General features: G+C 32.5%; 1 protein-coding gene across 16 annotated transcripts in view; it reads right to left on the bottom strand.

The window, feature by feature from the left end:
• ZMYM4 (zinc finger MYM-type containing 4) overlaps positions 1-20,532 on the bottom strand; it is a 119,287-nt gene that overhangs the window by 63,604 nt on the left and 35,151 nt on the right. For 6 of the 16 annotated variants that reach the window (XM_074305085.1, XM_074305084.1, XM_074305086.1 and 3 more), the window contains 4 exons: positions 19,113-19,158; positions 9,740-10,264; positions 4,615-4,679; positions 4,070-4,240 (listed from right to left, as the gene is read on the bottom strand). In XM_074305085.1, coding sequence (XP_074161186.1) covers positions 4,070-4,240; positions 4,615-4,679; positions 9,740-10,264; positions 19,113-19,158 — 807 coding nt within the window. Of the gene's footprint in view, positions 1-4,069; positions 4,241-4,614; positions 4,680-5,932; positions 6,001-9,739; positions 10,265-19,112; positions 19,159-20,214; positions 20,239-20,532 lie in introns of those variants that run through there. The other 10 variants (XM_074305083.1, XM_074305081.1, XM_074305095.1 and 7 more) reach the window with 7 other exon arrangements.

The following is a 20,532-nucleotide window of genomic DNA, read 5'->3' as shown; positions in this document are numbered from 1 at the left end:
TCCCTCTATTTTTGTCCGCCTACATTTTTAATTTCCTTCACAGACTAATTGTACACTATTTCAAAGTCTGATTCTTTTTATAACAGCAAAATGACTGCATGGACATTATACATATATATATATAGTATTTAACTTATACTTTAACATATTTAACATGTATTGGTCAACCTGCCATCTGGGAGAAGGGATGGGGAGAAGGGGAAAAGTTGGAACAAAAGGTTTTAAAATTGTCAATGCTAAAGAGCGGAAAGGGACCTGTATGTGCCAAAATGTTTGTGGCAGCTCTTTTTGTTGTAGCTAGAAACTGGAAGTTGAATGGATGCCCATCAATTGGAGAATGGTTGGGTAAATTATGGTATATGAAGGTTATGGAATATTATTGCTCTATAAGAAATGACCAGCAGGAGGAATACAGAGAGGCTTGGAGAGACTTACATCAACTGATGCTGAGTGAAAAGAACAGAACCAAAAGATCGCTGTACACTTTAATGCTGTATGAAGAGGTATTCTGATGGAAGTGGATATCTTCAACATAAAGAAGATCCAACTCACTTCCAGTTGATCAATGATGGACAGAAATAACTACACCCAGAGAAGGAATACTGGGAAGTGAATGTAAATTGTTAGCACTACTGTCTATCTACCCAGGTTACCATTTTCTTGTTGCACATTAAGCTAATACTTAATGTGCAACAAGAAAATGGTATTTACACACACATATTGTATCTAGGTTATATTGTAACACATGTAAAATGTATGGGATTACCTGTCATGGTGGGAGGGAGTGGAGGGAGGGAGGGGATAATTTGGAAAAATGAATACAAGGGATAATATTATTAAAAAAATAAAAAAATAAAAAATAATAAAATAAAATAAAATAAAATTGTCAATGCTGAAAAAATACCCATGCATATATCTTGTAAATAAAAAGCTATTAAAAAAAAAAAAAAAAAAAAAAGCTGGTTTTGTTTACTGTTTTCACAAAAGCATTTGACTAAGGAGAATAAAATGCAATCAAATATCTATTTAGAGAAGGTATTCTTGCATATACACTGAAATCTTACACAATTCCATGGGAATATGAGAATGTGAGAAATAATTTGCACATCACTATTCCAATCACTATTAATCAATTTGATATGATTCTATAGGTGTAGTGGTTATAAATTCTGTATATTAGGCCCCAGATAATAAATTCACTTGCTTACTCATAGGAAGCGAACTAGAGGCCTTCTACCTTTATCATGACAAAGTTTAGTGGTGTTGTTTACTCAACTCACAATCCCCCTCAAGCTATGTCATTTTTGGCTTTCAAAAGCAAGATCTACCAACCAATAAGATTCTGTCTTTCACCATGCCTCTTTTGCATATATGGATATCAAACTTTAATACAAGGCTCTGAAAGAAAGGAGCATCTTGGATCATGAAGAATACCTGAAGTACATTAAGTATAGAAATCAAGTGCAATATTTTAGCAAGGAGGTATGTTTACCAAAAACATTCAAATAATATCATGACATATGTTCAAAAGTAAGATACAAAGAAAAAAGGATAAGACTTCGCAAATGTTCCTAATTTGGAAAACACAATGTAATAACTGATCCTCAAAATACTATATTCTTCTATGTGAAATCCTAAACATTTTAATTTAGCCATTGACACTAAACATAAATAAATAAATAAATGAAATGGAAAAACATAAATAGTTTAGGTTATGCAACTCAATTGGGGCAGCTAGGTTGGTGCAATGAATAAAATAGCAAGCCTGGAGCAGAGAAGACCTGAATTCAAATATGGCCTCATTTACTAGCTGGGTGATCCTGAACAAGTCACTTGATTGTTTGCTTCAGTTGCTCATCTATAAAATGAGCTGGAGAATAAAACGGCAAGACACTCTAGTATCTTTACCAAGAAAACACCAATGGTCACAAATGATCAGATACAACTGAATCTTATTCAATTAGTCAGAGATGGTATTGTGCTGTAAGAAATGATAAAAGGGGATAACATATAAATTTCCCCTAAAACAGGGGAAAAATTATATGAACTGCTGCAAACTTCAGTAAGGAGAATAATGATTTCAGGATGATTTCAGAAAGGCCTCGAGAGACTTACATGAGCTGATGCTTAGTGGAAAGAGTAGGACCAGGAGATCATTATGTACTTCAACAATACTACTATATGATGATCAATTCTGATGGGCGAGGCCCTCTTCAACAATGAGATGAACCAAATCAGTTCCAATAGAGCAGTAATGAACTGAACTAGCTACACCCAGTGAAAGAACTCTAGAAGTTGACTATGAACCACTACATAGAATTCCCAATCCCTCTATTTTTTTCCACCTGCATTTTTGATTTACTTCACAGGCTAATTGTATACTGTTTCAAGGTCCGATTCTTTTTGTACAGCAAAATAACTGTTTGGACATGTATACATAAATTGTATTTAACTTATACTTTAACATATTTAACATGTATTGGTCAACCTGTCATCTGGGAGAAGGGGTAGGGGGAAGGAGGGGAAAACTTGGAACAAAATGTTTTGCAATTAATGCTGAAAAATTACCTATGCATAAAATTTTTGTTAAAAAAAAAAAAAAAGAAACATAAACCATTAGCAAGAATTTATTTGACCAAAGCAATATTATTTATTCATGCAGTGAGAATAAGATCAAATGAGATGACATATATAAAACATATTGCAAATTTTAAATTGTTATATAAATACTAGCTTCTTACCATTATTAGTATTATTAATGAGAAATAACAGATGGAGAGGCTCATGTCATGTAGTATACTGACATTAAAGAGAAAAACCTCCAATCAACTAAATGGATCCTTTATGGAGGATTATGGGAAAACATTGTCAATTAGGTGGCATGAGATCTTGTGAAGAGATGAGCAATGTGTAGTTACATTGCCAAATACAGAAATGAAAGCATGACTCCACCTAAATATATAATAATTTAAGAACAAATTGCATATATTATTATATGCATATATGTCCCTGTTAGAGTAAATTTAAAAATTCTCATCTTATTTCCTTCTAGATCACTTTATATTCACCAAACTAGAACAATCCCATTCTAAAAATTAACAATTGGCACATACTGTCCAGTACTAACAATTCAACAAAGAGCAAACAAAATGATAGCGCATTAACACATATCTTTTCAAATTGTTTTTCTTTCTAAGCTTTTTTGTTTTATTTTATTTTTGCTGAAGCAATTGGGGTATTAAGTTGACTTGCCCAGAGTTACACAGCTAGGAAGTGTTAAATGGTTGAGGCCAAATTTGAACTCAGATCCTCCTGACTTCAAAGCTGGCACTCTACACACTGTGCACCTACAGCTGCCCCCTCTTTCTAAGCTTTCAGTCAAATAACAGTAAGAGTGAATAGCTACTTCTCTGTTTAGTAATAAAAATGAAATAGTCAACAAAGCATCAACAAAAAGTACAAATCAATAGAATTACTCTTAAAAAAAAAAAAAAAAAAGTGTCAGGAAATGAAGAGAACAAGAACAAAATGGATCCAAGGGGAGATAAAACCGAAAAGGAAAAAAATACAAAAATATAATGTTTTTCTGCAGAGAAAAGAAAATTGGATGCTACCACCACCTGTGTTTTTTGCTAATTTATCAACAAATGAATGTTTAGACCTCCAGAGGCAGCTGGTGGTAATATGGAAAGAGTTCTGGGCTGGGAGTCATAAAACCTAAATTCAAATATGGCCTCAGGCACTTAATTAGGGATATGACTCTGGAAAAGTCACTTAGCCTCACTGTCTCAGTTTCCTCATTTGTAAAATGGAGATAATAACACCTACTTTCTAGGGTTGTTGTGAGAATCAAGAGATAAAATTTGTAAAGCACTTAACCTGGCACTTATTTCTTTTTCTCCCTTCCTACCTACTCCACCCTTCACTTCCTAACTTCCACCCCTACCTCACCTAGAGAAACAAGCATTTAAAGTCATTTCAAAACCAATACCAACAGCTAAGTCATTGAACTAGTCAATTCATCTTGTGAACCTGGGGAAAAAACCAACCATAAAAAATAAACGCTTACCTGAGCGGTGTCGGGCTCATCTTTAATTTTATCTAGAAGTCCTGGCTGTGGGGCCATTGCTTTGTCATATTCATCATCCAAAGGTTCTTCTTTAATTCTAATATTTGGTGCAAAGGAATTTCCCAGTTCTGGACCAATAGATTCTTTACTGGGAAATGGATAACTTGATTCCTAAAACATAATGTAAAACATTAATGAATATTTACGCTTAAATATCAAGTTTCTCTAATTTTCTTACCCACAACAAAACTCATTAATAATAAATAACTTCATGACTACTTAGGAAGGTCCCTACACCTAAGAATAATGGTTCCACATAATTGAATACAAAAATAAAAATAAAGCAGCTTGAGGTTGATCCTAGATTTCTTAGAACCTCTGTCAAGATTTTTTTTGGCCAAACAAACAGGCAAACAAATAAAGAAATCAGAAGTTGACCTGAACAAGCTAAATCAATTATTTTGTTAGAAAGAGATGGGAATACAGCAACCTTTTGACAAGAGTTATGTCACATTAATAGCTATCTATACACATTGAAAACTTACCCTGAAGTTTGTTTCTGGGGTTTGTGGTAATTGGGTATGTAATGTTTCCTCAACTTGATTAGCTACTGGAAAAAACAAATGTGTATATAAATATAATTCTTTTAAGAAGTGATTGGAAGGGTAACAATTATTCATTAGTTTCTCTTTTCAGCAAGATATTCAAGCTGAAGTAGGTTTCCAAAAGCCCCAAAGGCAAGTTGATTCAAAGCCCTTTATAAGCTGGTACCTTTCAAACATCTCCCATTACTTTCCCCAATACCAACCTCCACTTAAGTCAAAATTCTTTCTTTATTGTCCTCTGAATATTTATTACATTTTTCCACCTCTAGAATGCTGCTTTTGCGCAACCCATTTCCACCATTCCCCCATCTATCAGAACATTTTCCCACCTATTTAAACACATTCATTTTTTGAAGAATATATTCCACTATTGTTACCATATAACCATTATTTAATCTTGAATGATTAAATCTTTGTTTTATCCTTCCTGTTTACTAGAAAGGACTCTTTGTACCTTTTCAAGCATGTAGCAAAATGCCTTAAAAATGGAAAGTTAATAATGAATGTTAACTAAATTTTCTCAATTCTTCAATTCCTTGGGACCTGAGATTTGACTAAATATTGTTTTCTCTGTATTTCCAGTGCCAAAATAGTACAACAGGCACTTAATAAATGTTAATGTTAATTGATATAAAGCCTGTGCCTTAGTAATATCTATTTACTATTATTTCCTATGGCAAAAGCATTGGGACTTTTCCTTCTCTTTCTACATATTTTAATTTCTTACAAAAATTCATTTTGCTAGCTTTTCTTTTCCTTCTAAGAGCCAAAGAACTTCCAAACATGAAAACTTTGTTTATTCAGACTCACTGTAGGCATATGACTAATTCCAATATGAAAAATACAATCCTGAAGAATTTTTTTAAAATGAGTGTGAATACCTCTTTCTGAGTTTAATCCTTCCCAACCCTTGATAATTAGACAAGATCCTTATCTATTCATTACAGCACTTCTGGTAGGATTTCTACTTAGCACACTTTATAAACCATTCTTTTATGCTTATAAAATAACGAGCTTATATATTATAAAATATGAACTCAGACAACTTCCATTTCATCTGCATTAAAGACATCTAACTTTACTTCACTATACCAGCTGTCAGCTGTGTAACTGACCAAAATCTCAATCATTTTTATCATCTCTTTTAGAAGAGAAGTTTTTTGAAGCCCAGAACCACATCTTTCAGTGTGTTCAAATATAGTACCCAATATATTATGAATGCCTTATAGATGTTATTAAATACAGATCATCCTCAGACCTTTCATATTCCTGGATGCTGCTCCACAGATGCTATCCAGTTTCAATAATTTCCTGGATATCAAAGTCCTGTTAAAATATCATTACTAGAGATGAATATTGGAAAAAGATGTAATGTGGTTAAATAAGTAGCCTATCAAAAAACATTTCTTTAAATAAGATGAAACTGATCTTGTAAAGACTAAGCTTATAATAGGAAATAGCTACTAGCAGTTCATTAATCAATGTATTTGTAATTCTATGATAATGGATACTCATTTTGGAGTTTCAAAATGATTGTTTTTATGAGTATTATTCCATAAAATTATGTAGTAGTTCCTGCTAAGAAATATCTTAAGAAGTATCAGTCTGTGGAATTCACACATATAAAAAATATTCAAGCACATTCTCTTTTAATGGGCTTAAAGTAATAAAAATATGGTATAATGAAAAAAGCAACGTCTGGGGAAAGGTAAGTAAGTTTTTGGATTTGGTTCCTGGTTCTACTAGTTCTTTACTAGTCATATGATCCTGTCATATAGTCATAGTCTCAGTTTCTTCATCTGTAAAATGGGGAATACCTATGCAACCCACTTCACAGGATTGTGAAAAAAGTATTTGTAAACCAAACAGTACTACATAAACCTGAGTCATTTTTATTTCAAATACAGTTCAAGTTTAAAGAAACAGATGATTATTAACTGAAATTCCAGGTTGAAATAAAGGCTCTTAAAGAATTTTATAAGACCTTATTCATCATCTCATCTTTAGCCACAACAAATTATTTTAGGTCTTGTTTTCATTTCCCCCATAAGTAATGGTAAGCTAAAATTAATTTATTTAATATTTGTTTGTATCTATATATAGCTAATAAATAATCAACTTGAAAATGTATCTGGCCACTAAATATTAATAGATGGGACTTTCTTAAGAAAATTTTTAAAAGAATTTTATAAACAATGAAGCTCAACCAAACTTCATGTTTTAATGGTCAAACAAAATGCAACACAGAATTTGTGATTTTCTGCCTTTCCATACAAAGCTGGAGCAGAAGGAAAAAGAAATAGCGATTAATAGTATTTTTCAACAGAGACCATAGAACATAATCAGCTATCAAGGGTAGAACAAGAATAAAACAATAACAGCATGCTTTCACAAAATTCAAAACCTTAATTTAAGGCCATTTCAGCCTTAATTTAAGAACATGTGAATGCTGAAGAAAAATTACTGAGTTAACTAGAAATCTATCAATGTAGCCTTAACTGGGAAATCTTTGTATCTATCTTTTGAGCCTCTCATTTCCCAGTCATAGCTTCATATCTTCTTTTAAGCCTCCCTGGTTGGTTCACTCTCCTTCCCCAGTCTCCTTCATTCTTAACTTTCTTATCTTTGTCCAATTGAGAAATAGAGGCTATCAGAAGCAATCTCCTTCTATTCCATGTTTCCACAATTCTAACTTTTAAAAAGTATATACTTATCTATCCTGTCTTACCTTGGAGGATGAGAATGCCTCTCCTGTTTATCAAGGCAAACTCTCTGCCACTGCTCCTATCCTATCTCACTCCAATTTCCTATGACCATAGGCCATTAAAAAAAAAAAAAAGAAGGAAAGGAAGGAAAGGAAGGAAAGGAAGGAAAGGAAGGAAGGAAGGAAGGAAAAGAATAAAAGAAATCAGCTTGGCCCAAAGATCTTTTACATGCACTTTCACCTTTTTCCTCTCTTCCTTAACAAGTTTGCTAAACTCTTCCCTTCATCCCGCTGCTTTTTTGTCTTCTTCCTCTTGCTACCCTTTTCCTAGGAGTATCCCATAATCATTATCTCCATCTTCTCACTAGTCATTTAATCCTTCAAACTTTCATACTAGCTACCATTCAATTAACTATTCTCTTTTCAAGGCACTAATGACAAATGTTAAGTGGGGAAAAGGACCTGAGGTCACTTAGTAAAAGTCCTTCCATTTAACAGATGAAGAAACTGAAGCCCAGAATGGTTGACTTTGTCAAAAGTCAAGCCTTCCCAGCCCAAATCCAGTACCTTTTCATTGTACCATGCTGTCTCTCAAATCCAAGAATCACCCCACCCCACCCCAGTCTCCATCCTCCTTGACTTTGGGAAAGATTCTTCACATTATGATCTCTCATGACTTTGGTAATCCTATAATCTTAGAGGTGTCCTATTTCTCTTAACAATTTTTCTCTATTGTTTACCTGCTCCCCACCATTCCCCCTGCTCCAGGTGGCCCTTAGCCTACTAATCCTAAGACACTCTCTCCCAGGCTATCATTTACTTCCACAAGTTCAACTGTCATCCTTACAGAGATGGCCTGCAAATTTAATCCCTCTAACCCAAACTCCTATCCTGTGAGTCCATACTTGTACTAGATTAACTTCACTTGGATGACAACAAATCAAATTCACCATGTTCCGAATCAAATTCGTCACTTTTTATCAAAAAGTTAGTCTTCCAAACTTTCTAATTTCTAATTTCTATTCATAGCAACACTATCTTCCTTGTCATTCAGACTTCTAGGGTCAGTTATCCTTGACTCTTCAGAATTATCTTTGAATGCTTAATCCCTCTACTGCTAGTTACTGCATCCTGTGGATTTTACTTCACAAAATACATTCCAACTATGCTCATTAAAGTTAGTCTAGTTTAGACTATTTTGACCTCTGTAAAAAAAAAATAATAATTTTTTTTACAATCTTCCTCTCTTTAGGCCATGAGGTTTTTAATCTGGAGTCATGGACCACAAAGGAGTATATGGATAAATTTCAGAAGATACATTAATGTGGATAGGAAAAAAATTTTTGATAGCTTTGATAATCCTAAATATTTTCTTATTTATTATTATTCCGAAAAGAGAAATCCTAGAAGGTCCATGACATAAAAAAGGATTAAGAAACAGTGTCCTAGGGGCAAGCAAGGTAACAAAGTGGATAGCATATCACCCTTGGAATCAGGAGGATCTGAGTTCAAATTCAGCCTCAGAACATACTATGTGAACCTGGGCAAGTTCATTAACCCTTACTGCCTCCTCCACCAGCACCTACCTTCCAAAAAAAAAAAAAAAAAAAAAAAAAAGAGGGAATCAAGGAGAATGGTAATCTACTTCTCTGTAATTTATCCTAACTCTTTCATTAGAATTCTTCACCAAAAATTTCAGTTATTGCCCATAACAATACTGATCAGGTAATGTTCCTAGCATATTACTTTGATAATATTATTACTTTAATTAAAGATCTTCATTGATTCCCCAGGAAAGTATGTTACCAAAACCAGTATTAGATTGTTTTTTCCTGGCATTCAAAACAGATCTGGCTCCAATATACATAACTTATCTCAATATATCAGAACCCTACTCACCTTTACTCTTCCCCAATCACATTCTCATCCTAGCTTTCCCAGATTTGCTTTTGTACTTTTTCTCATGGTATCTTTCTTGCATAAAATGAACTTCACCCACCTTCACCTCATGAACTTTATTCCCTTTTTTCAAGACATAACACAACTACAATATTCCATAACCCATCCTTCTATCTAATTGAAATTCTCAAAATTCTTGATACAATCGAATTCAATTTTCCCCTTTAAATTTAATCACATTCTAACATTTAAACATTTATCTGTCTTATTTCAGTATATGGTCAAAGGTTTATGGCTTGTTTCACCTGTGTATATCCTCAGTGCCTAGAACAGTTCCTCATGCATAATAGGTCCATGGCAAGTAGTTGCTGAATTAACTACAATCAATTATTTGAATTGACACTTCATCTAGTTCTTGTTTTCTCTGTCCTGTAGTTTTATTCCAACACATTACATTATTACCTGCTTTATCAAAAAAACTGCTTTTCAACCTGGAATCCACCTCTTTATGGGGTTTATCCAACCGTTTTTCACGTTCTTGATAAGATATGTCTCTATTTTTCTCCTTTCCAGAAAATGTCTCTTTGTTGTTTTCTCTTGCTAGACTAAAATCTTTCCGAATGGATTTAAATACAGAACCCTGATCAAATTGTTTAGGAAAGTCCTTCTTAACTTTATTTTGAATATGTATTTCTTTTTCACTGTCTGATTCATGCTGTGTTACTCTTCGATCTACTTCCAAACTATCAGCAGCATGAATTGCAGGTGTGAGATTGTCCTTTGTACTAAAATCTTGTTCATCCTCATTGTCACTAGCAACAACTGGAATCCCTGCAAGATCCCCAGAGTTCAAAAAATAATCATCTTCATCGAGCAATGAATTTTCAGATCCTGTTTGATTCGGCATTCCATAAGACATGCTTTCAAGAGTGGGAGTTAAGTTGTGGTCCATGTCTTCAGACATTTCTGTATCCATGATAACGCCACCTTGAAAAGTAAAAAATTGCTTAGAAAAAATTTTTGTAATATTAAAGTAAATATTAAAGTAGACATTTATAAGATTTTATAGACATCCAAAGTATTATTTCATCTAATAAGAGATTCACCTAATTATACTGTAATGTTAAAAGTATTTAATAAATTCTTCATTTAAAGTCTTATAACAACCTTTTAAGATAAGTATGGTATTTATTATATGTAATTTGACTGATAAAAACCTTAACAGAGAGTCTGAGAGACTTGTCTAAGGTTGCAAAGAAAACAAAAATAGAGACAGAACTAGAGCCCACTCCAAATACTCCTTCTCATGCTGTTCCCTTCAAGATTTAACAGAAAAATATACTTTAGTTACTTTATAGCAAGATTTAAAAAGACAATATTCATATAATGCCTAAATGAACAAATATAAATGTTTAATCATCATAATTGTCATCGCAGCAGTCAGCAGCATATCCTGATTTGTGCAGTGTTTGCTATCTTACAAAACAAAACCTTTATTTTGCTGCTGCAGGTGATAAATTTACTTAATAAGTTGTAAGCATCTAAGCAAAGTGCCTATTTAAAAAACATGAGTTTACTTAATAACTATATAAGAAAAGCAGGATATCATACTTTTTTTTTTTCCTCCCCCCCCCCAAGGCTGGGGTTAAATGACTTGCCCAGGGTCACACAGCTATTAAGTGTTAAGTATCTGAGACCAAATTTGAACTCAGGTCCTCCTGAATTCAAGGCTCGTGCTCTATCCACTGCACCACCTAGCTGCCTCCAGGATATCATACTTTTGAAATTCAAATATTGTTTAAGTAAATTAACTGCTTCAAATATCAATTAATCTTCTTATTTCATAATACCTTTAACTTATAACAAATAAAGAAAGCAAGCTTCTGTTTTGTATAGCCCTAAATACCAAGTATTCAAAAATGAAACAACACAGAAAATTATTTGGAAATCATGGAAACTAATAAAGAAGTAGAAAATTTTTAAACAAAATTTACTGGATTTTAGTATCAGGATTTTCATGAGGTAAGATGAAAGGTGGGTAATGTTGTTCCTGAAAAGATTTCATTCCAAAAGCAGTTATTATAGAGACCTATCATAGAGACCTATCACTTACTTTTTTCACTGTGTATACACTATTTCCTATAAGTTTAATGCACTTTTTAATCATAAAACTTTCCTTTTCAGGGTTGACCTATTGTCATTTCTTCATCTATAAACTCCATGTTTCTCAAATTTTAGTTCCAGACCATTATCTTTCCCCAAGGTTCAAATTTTTTTTTCAAATGCCTATCAATTATTTCCCTTTGTTCCCCAATCATATTCAAATCTTCAATCCTTCAAGGTTACAAGGTTTCATGTTGTCATATGAGCTCTATTTTATCCAGAGTCTATTCCTCAGTTCTGTAAGAGAGAGATGTTTAGGAAGGCTCATTAACTCTTCGAATCAAAAGACATTAAAGCTAGAGTAAATCTTAGAAATCATCTTAACTCTCCTTTTTAGATAAGTAATCAGAAGTTTCAGAGGTAAGTGACTTGTTGCAAAGCTTCTAGATCAGTAACCCACTGTTGTTGTTTAGTCATGTCTGACTCTTTATGACACACCATGACACGGTCCATGACATTTTCTTGGCAAAGATACTGAAGTAGGTTGTCATTTCTTTCTCCAATGCATTAAGGTAAACAGAGATTAAATGACTTGGCCAGGCCACAAAACTTTTCAAGATACCAAGCTCAATGGCTGCCTCAATTAGGATTCGAATCTAATCTTAGTGTCTTCCACTATTATCACACAAAGAACAAAAGTATATCATAACTAAATTAGTAAATAGTTATATTTTCTGAAGAGGGTTCAACCAGAAGCAAAGAATTTTTTATTGCTATATTACTCTTTTCACCAAAGCATAACATGATACTTGTGTAATTTATCTGTTGGTCTTTATGAGTTGCGTGGTGGAGTGGCGGAGTGGGGTGAGGGAGAGGAAAGCCTAAAATCTGTATCTCACAAATCTGTTATTTCTGTGACTGATACACTTATTCTACTGGTCTCAGAACTTTAACCACTCTTAACTCATAATTCTTCATTCCATACTCAATCACTAATTCCTGTCCATTTTTCCTAGACTTCTACTTGAAAAACTAAACTTCGTATTTCAATCTCCCTTATATATTATCCTTCTTCAGCCATTGCTTAAAAAAAAAAAAAAAAAAAAAAAAAAAAAAGCAAAAAGCTTTTACGTTTATCTCTTGACTATAAGATAAAGTCTAAATTCCTTTGCTTTACATTGTACCTCACCTTACTTGTCCAACCTCACCTTCCTTTATTTCCTAACAAATTCTCTGGTGTGGCCAGAAAGTTTCCAAACTGCATTTCAAAAATATAAATCATGATTATTTCCACATTCATATTTTGGTTCATACTGTTTTCCCAATATACAATTCTCTCCTCATAAGCAAAGCCACTTGTTATGGTCCAGAACTTGAAACAAGGTGCTAAATCAGTGGAATCAAGAGAAATAATGATTATTTAGCATGTTCTCTATTTAACATTTATTTAACAGTTCTCTAGTTCAGTACATGTACTTAGAACTTATTAGAGCTCTACAAGATTCATATCTTTAAGAGAGAATATATAATCTAGGAGCCTCAACCAGGATTCAGTCGGGGAGATTCAAAAACCAGAGCTCAAGCTCTCAGAAACCAAGACTACAGAAGGCCTCTAAGAAAGCTAACCTGGCTGTAGGAAAGGAGACAATAAAGGATTTGGACTTTAATATCTGGCTGCATTTGGGGGGATTACTGAACTGAAATTAAGGCTGCCTCCAGAGACCCCAAGAATACCCTAACAAAAGAAGATTACATTTTAAAGAAGAATATTACACAGACTGATGAGGTACATAAAGTCACAAAAGCATGGAGTCATCCAGAATGTGAATTCACAGGTTCAGACTACTTTTAAGTCATGGAACATTGCTTTATTGTGATACTTTGTTAACTGCTAATTCATTAGGAATTTTGTCCCCTTGCTAAGTGTCACAATTAGTTCCTAAAAAACTAGCAATTAAGAAAAACAAAAAAACAAAAAAAAACTATCAATTAACAAAGGTCCCAAAGATGGGACCTTTTATGAGAAAAGACCTTAAATAAGGTATGATAACTATGATAGTTAATGCATCAGCAAGGTTACAGATTATCATAATATAAGTTAGGTTTATGCAAGACAGAACTTGAAACAAACAAGTATGTTTGACTTCCCGAATGTATACAGTAACTATGTTATCATTATAAGGTATCTCTGTCTATACAAAATAATTTGGTCAAAAACAAGAAATTCTTCAGGGTCAGTGTGTTCCTATATCAAGAGGAAGATAGAAAAAGATGTCATTCCTCATTGAGACCCATTTAGCTACTGGGTTACTGCCAGGTTCACAGTATTTTGTTGGGGTTTATTAGCCCCATCAAATCCACTAAAGATTTCCTTCTCAGGTAACATTGATTGAAAGGTTATAATGGAACAGCTTGATCTGAATCTTGGACATAACACTAGTGATATAGAAAAAGGATCATCTGATTTAGAGACCTTTAAGAATGTCTTATAATTTCATGGAGGAGAGAACACTAAAGCCTAGAGAAGGAAATGATTTGTCCAAGTTCACAAGGCAGTAAGTCACAAATCCAACTAGTGTTTGTTTCATCATACCCAGTCTTATCCCCATGAATAAACTACTGAAAACAATTTCTCTTGATAGAGACAGCTGGGTGGTGAAAAATGAAAGAGTATTAATACAATTAAAATTAGAGTCAGGAAGACTTGAATTTAAATTCCATCATACATAGAGGCTAATCGAATCTAGGCAAGTCACTTATTTTCTCCACTTTAGTCTCTTTATTTGTAAAATGGGGAAAATAATAGGTACTTGCCTCCTAGCATAGTTATGTGGAGAGAAATAAATAACATTTATAAAATACTTTACAACCTTCACTGCACTAAATAAATATTAGATGTTACTATCCTTATTAAAGACTATTTTCTATAGTAATCATTACTTTGCTTTAGGTGACAAAAGAAAAATGTCAATTCTTTCTGCAAATTCTCCCCCTAACCAGTTTATGTCCCAACAGAACAGGATTCAAGATTAAGAACATCCCCTAAAGGCACCTAGGTAGCACAGTGAATAGAGCACTAGCCCTGAAGTCAAGAGGACCTGAGTTCAAATCTGCCTTAGACACTTAATACTTCCTAGCTGTGTGACCCTGGGCAAGTCACTTAACTCCAATTGCCTCAGTAAAAAAAGAAAAGAACATCCCTAAGATGGTTACTAGGTAATTTATCATAAAGGTAGAAGGCCCTAACCATCACTCAATTTAACTTTTTATTCTGAGTTTATATTAATCTCTCTTTTCCTGTTTCTTCATCTATAAAATTAGACTAAGCCTGCCCTTTTAGTCCCTTATTATACAACCGATCACACCAAGATCAAAATGGCTTTGCAAGCTTTAAGTACTATGTGTTATGAACAATTATTCTCACTACCAAGAGAGACTGAACATTAATAAAATCCCATTATAACTTAATCCTACCAATTATCCAAATTAGGGCAACACTGATAAATCAATAGGATTCATTTTCCTTATTCTAGAAATCTATCATTTAATTAGGAATATAATAATGTTACTGTAGTTGAGGGATAATTAACTCATTTCACCATTAAGAACTCATTTCATCATTAGAACCTTAAGCAAAGAAACCCAACCAGTAAAGAAATACATATACACCTCTTGTGATGTCTCTCATTTACTTTCAGATATTACTCAGAATTCCTGGCAACCAGATGGTATAGAAGATAAAATATTGGATCTGAAGTTAAAAAGACCAGTTTTCAAATTCAGCCTCAAACATTTAAGTCTTTGGTCAAGTCACTCAACCTGTCTCAATTTCTTCATCAGTAAAATGGTAATAACAATGGCACCTACCAGACGTCCAGGGTTGTAAAGATCAAATGAGATAATTGTAATTTTCTTAGTACAAGTATCTGGCAAACAATAGGTACCATAGAAATGCTTATTCCCATCCCCTCTTTCATGGAATATTAGTTTTCTGTCATTCATTTTTTCCCATACATTCTTACTAAAAACATGGTTTCATAAATTAAAGGAAGATAACCAAGTACGATTTTATCTCAAGAAATCATACGATTGTGTTATTAGCCATCTGTTTCATTTCTTTTCTCTAGTAAAATTATATAGTACAAGAGGGGAAAAATAGTTGTAAAACCAAAGTTAAAAGAGTTTGATATGGCCAGGATTTATTTCTTCCATATTAAAACATAACATAAGGGTTTTTAATTGTTGTTCTTTTTGCCATTGAAAGTGTTGCTAGCAAATGTAATTATGATCTAAGAGATACCAAGTCCATTTTAAAAATCGACCAAAACTTTTTTCTAATTTCATAATACAGGTATAAAAGTATATGTCAAAATAAAAGACAATGTATGAAGAATAAATCTTAAGCTTTCTATTTCACAAGATAAAAAAAAAAAGAATCCTATCTGTAAAACAGTTTTTGACAGACTTTTTATTTAAGCAAGCTATACCAGAATAGAAAAAAAAAAAATGCTGTTTATAGAATAAGTCTAAGAACCAGCTTGAACATGCAAGATACTCATGCATGACTAATTAATGCTAACTCACCTGCAACTCTACACACAGAAATAAGTAAAGAATGTAGAATTTTGAATAAGGTAAAACACTTAAGTCAAAGACAAAACTATTGCCTATTACCAACTATTTGGGAAAACTAGAAATCATTTATTCATTATGACAATAAAAAAAACAAGACACCAAAATACTAATATTTTTAAATATTAATTTACACTTGAATGAACTGATTAAAAAAACAAAGTAGAAACAACAGAAGAATATACATGATTACCATAATACAAATGACACCAATAAAAGGAAGCTGAATTGAAATTAGATGCAATGACTAATACTGGTTCCAGAGGACAGATGATACAATATACCTCCCTCCTTTCAATATAGGGGAAGCCAAAGATGCTGAGTGTTGCAAATGCTGACAGATTCAGTAACTGTGATGGGTTTTGCTTGACTGGGTTTTCTTTGTTACAAAGGGGGATTCTAGGAAGCATATCAGGAAATGATTCTGGTATTTAAAAAAAAAAAAAAAAAAACCAAAACACCACCACCACCAAAACATCAATAAAACTAAACTAACCCTAATGTTTAATTATATGGGAAACTCAAATAGCTATAATCAGTTAATAATTTAAAGACTATTTAAACTGAAGATGATAATCACAAAATTCCTCTTCTAAACACCAATATAGTTCCAAGGATATCCTAAATGCCACCATTTCCAAAGAATGAATACCAGAGGTGACCCCAAGAGCAAAAGAAATAAAGGATCAATGAAAACAGACCAGCACATTACTTACAAGAACTTTCTTACAAGTAGTACTATAAAGAAATATAAACTGTTTGGGGGGGAGGGGGGAAAGTGGGCTTGTCATATAGTAAGAAGGAGGAATAAAATATAGCTACAATGTTCCACTGTAGCACTTTCAGTAGACTCTATTCTTGGTAGAAACAAACAAGAGTCAAATAAGTCTAAAAGGCTCAGAAGGTATGAATGATTAGGTTCCAAATAGTAACCTCCCTGATAAAATCACAGATACAGTCAAGAGTTTAATTGTGTCAGTTACACAAAATGTAACATAAGCAATTCAAAATATAAACATACACATACAATTCATTCCTGAATAGCTTGCATTTCCAAAACTCACTGTTTCTTCATTCCTCCATTCATTCATTCTATCATTATTTAATCTTGTCCCCAACTTAATCCAATTAAAAGGTGTAGCTGACAATCCTAACTGGAACTGTGAAGACATCTCCTACATATATGCAAATAAATTATCATATTATGATGCACCAAGTAAATATGGCTCCTACTGAGTTTTGTTACTAATATGTCTGAAAAGAATTTTGATTTTGAAATCACCTACTCTGGCTTAAATTCTCTGGACCTCAATTTGTTCATCTGTAAAATGAAGGGAGGTAAAAGTTCTTTCAGGCACTAAATTCAATGAGTCAGGAATATTGTTAAAAGAGATCTGATAGGTGAAAAGAGAGACTACTTTCTACAACAAAGTAGAAACAGCTTTTCTCCTTTGAAAAATTAGAAAAGACACTACCAAAAATATCTATCTGTAAGCTTTAGATGAGGATCAAAATAATTTTCAAAACAATGTCTAAATATCTATTCACATTTTTTAACCCTGAAAGTTATAATCAGTTACATCTAAAGTACACAAGAATAAGGTATTAATAATAATTAGGTAATTGCTCACACAAAGGCTTTTTACCTTTTAACCCCCAATAAAAAGGATCCATTTACATAACAAATGTAATTTCCATAGGGTAGGATTAAATGGTCTATGTTTTTCTTTATTTCATAAAATAGAATTATGAAGAGATAAAATTCATTTCACAATTTAATGTTTTCAAAGTGTTGTATTTCTTTGTTAGGAAAAAAAAATCAACATTTTGAATCATAAACCAGAAAGGTATACAAACAATTATTAAAAGTATGTGCTTAGAAACTATTTAGAAAAAAGTTCTAGGGAAGCAATTTTGTGCTCTGATTTAGGGGGACTGATTTCATAGGATCTTTGGCACTTGAATGATGGGTAATTTATAAATAAACTTGCCTGTGGTTGCAAAAAGATCATGTATTTTTATAACCAGTAGGAAATTAAGCTTATAACTATCCAGTATTTAGGAACAGAGACAAAAGTCTGTAAATTTATTTACAATACAAGTAATGCACAAGAAAAAAATGCTACTTGGAGTTTCAACAAAATATTAAAGCGTAATCTTTTATATGCTTCTACCTTCCTTTCTGCTCTTTCCCTTTTTTCTTCTCAATGGCTACAGAGTTCCCGTCTTACCAAAAGAAAAAAGAAAATCAATCCTGATATTAAAGTTATTAATTAATGATATATTAAAGGATTAATTAATGATAGATTAATAATATCATGTTACATAAATCTGTACTGTAATCTCAAACCTTAATGAAAACTGGCTACAACTGATGTTCCTCCTTAAAAAAAATAATAATAATAATAAAATAATAATAATAAGCCAGGAAATGAGATGCAGTGTCAACTCATAGATAAGGTGATGGACATGGAATCATCTCCATACCTTGAATGACTTTAACCAAGTCAATAAACCTCTTTAAGGCTCAATTTCTTAATCTGTAAAATGAGAGACTGGACTTAATGGCCTCTAAGAGTCTTTCCAGCTCTGTTTTGCTTTATATTCCAATATTTAGCACAGTGCTGGCACAGTTAGTAAGCACTTAACAAATGTTGTTAATTAAATCTATTAACTCTACAACAATATGATTTTACAGTTTTTAGTTACAAATATTTAAGTAGCAAAGATCCTTTTATCCCGACTTAGAAAACTACAAGACATTTTAAAATAATACTACTCCACTTCCCCTAAAATATTACCATCTTGAATTCAAACAGTGGCCTTGGCAAATATGTTTAATCAATTAAACAAAGAAATATATTGCATATGATTAATTTTTTAAAAATCATAAAATCTACTTATTACTTAAACCAACCCAGCTGCTTGAATTATATGGTGATAACAGATCAAGTAAAACTGTTGAAAGCAAGTCAAGTTCCTCATTATAATAATGAGAAATATATGCATACTTATCAATCAAACAACTAATGAAGCTAATATACTTTTAAAAACTATTTAAACTAAGACAATACTAAAAAAAAAAAAAAAAAATACTTACATTTATCTGCAATTTCATCAAAAACTGCACCAGCCTTCTGTTCAAACTGTTTAAAAAAAAAAAAAAAAAAAAAAGGAAAACAGAAATTCATTTATCTGGTTATCTGATTAGCTATCATGAGTTTCTGGCATAATCCACTCTCAAGAGCTGTTTTTGCAACCTTAATGTATAAAAATATATAATAACTGATAGATATGATTATTCAAAAACCAACAAGAAAATATCTGAAGGTAAAATAGTCGTAACAACACCAAATTCCCTATCACTAACATAACTTATCCTCTCAATGAAAAACTATTAATTAAAAAAGCCTTAATGTCATACTTGTTTATTTCAAAAAGCAATAAAAAGTTAAAAGGGAATATCCAGGTTAAAGAAAAATAGAGTACTCAATATTCATAACAATGAACTCAGAATAATGCTCTGAAAGATATCCAAAAAGAAACATATTTAGTTGACTTTTTTTAAAGGATGACCAATTTTAACAAAATGGAAATATTTAACCTTCATGTTTACTTCACCATTCTCTAAGCCAAATTCTACCACCAGCATTCTAGAAACTGACATATTCCGGAGTGATGATACAAAGTTACAGCAGAAATTTATTTTAACATTTATAATAACTTTGAAGGGTGTTTTCATGAAGTGATCCATAACAAGTCACTTCTATTAGTCTCAACTTCCACATCTCTAAAATGGTCTCCAAGATACTTTCTAGTTAATCACCTATGCCGACCAAATAAGAATTACTATTATTAATTTTTTTTTTATTATCCAATAAGGAAACCAACTTAACATATCAAATTCATTTCAGCAGCCACTAGCAAAAAGTGCTTTCTAAGAACTTTGCTTTGTTACTGCACTAAAAATAACTTAGTAACTTTAAATCTATTATAAAACTATGCTGTATTCATCTCTGATCCTTATATTAAACAAATTCCCATTGTTTCTAACATCTTTCAGCAGTTTTGAAAATAGCTGTTCTTATGTCCATCAGTTGGAGAATGGTTGGGTAAATTATGGTATATGAAGGTTATGGAATATTATTGCTCTGTAAGAAATGACCAGCAGGAGGAATACAGAGAGGCTTGGAGAGACTTACATCAACTGATGCTGAGTGAAATGAGCAGAACCAGAAGATCACTATACACTTCAACAACAATACTGTATGAGGATGTATTCTGATGGAAGTGGAAATCTTCAACATAAAGAAAAGCCAACTCACTTCAAGCTGATCAATGATGGACAGAGGTAGCTAAACCCAGAGAAGAAACACTGGGAAGTGAATGTAAATTGTTAGCACTAATATCTGTCTGCCCAGGTTACATGTACCTTCGGAATCTAATGCTTATTGTGCAACAAGAAAATGATATTTACACACATGTATTGTATCTAGGTTATATTGTAACATATGTAAAAT

This window comes from Sminthopsis crassicaudata, chromosome 3 (assembly GCF_048593235.1).
Source record: "Sminthopsis crassicaudata isolate SCR6 chromosome 3, ASM4859323v1, whole genome shotgun sequence".
Lineage (NCBI taxonomy): Eukaryota > Metazoa > Chordata > Mammalia > Dasyuromorphia > Dasyuridae > Sminthopsis > Sminthopsis crassicaudata.
Note: the sequence above shows the minus strand (reverse complement) of the source record. Positions and strands in the feature narration are given on the sequence as shown.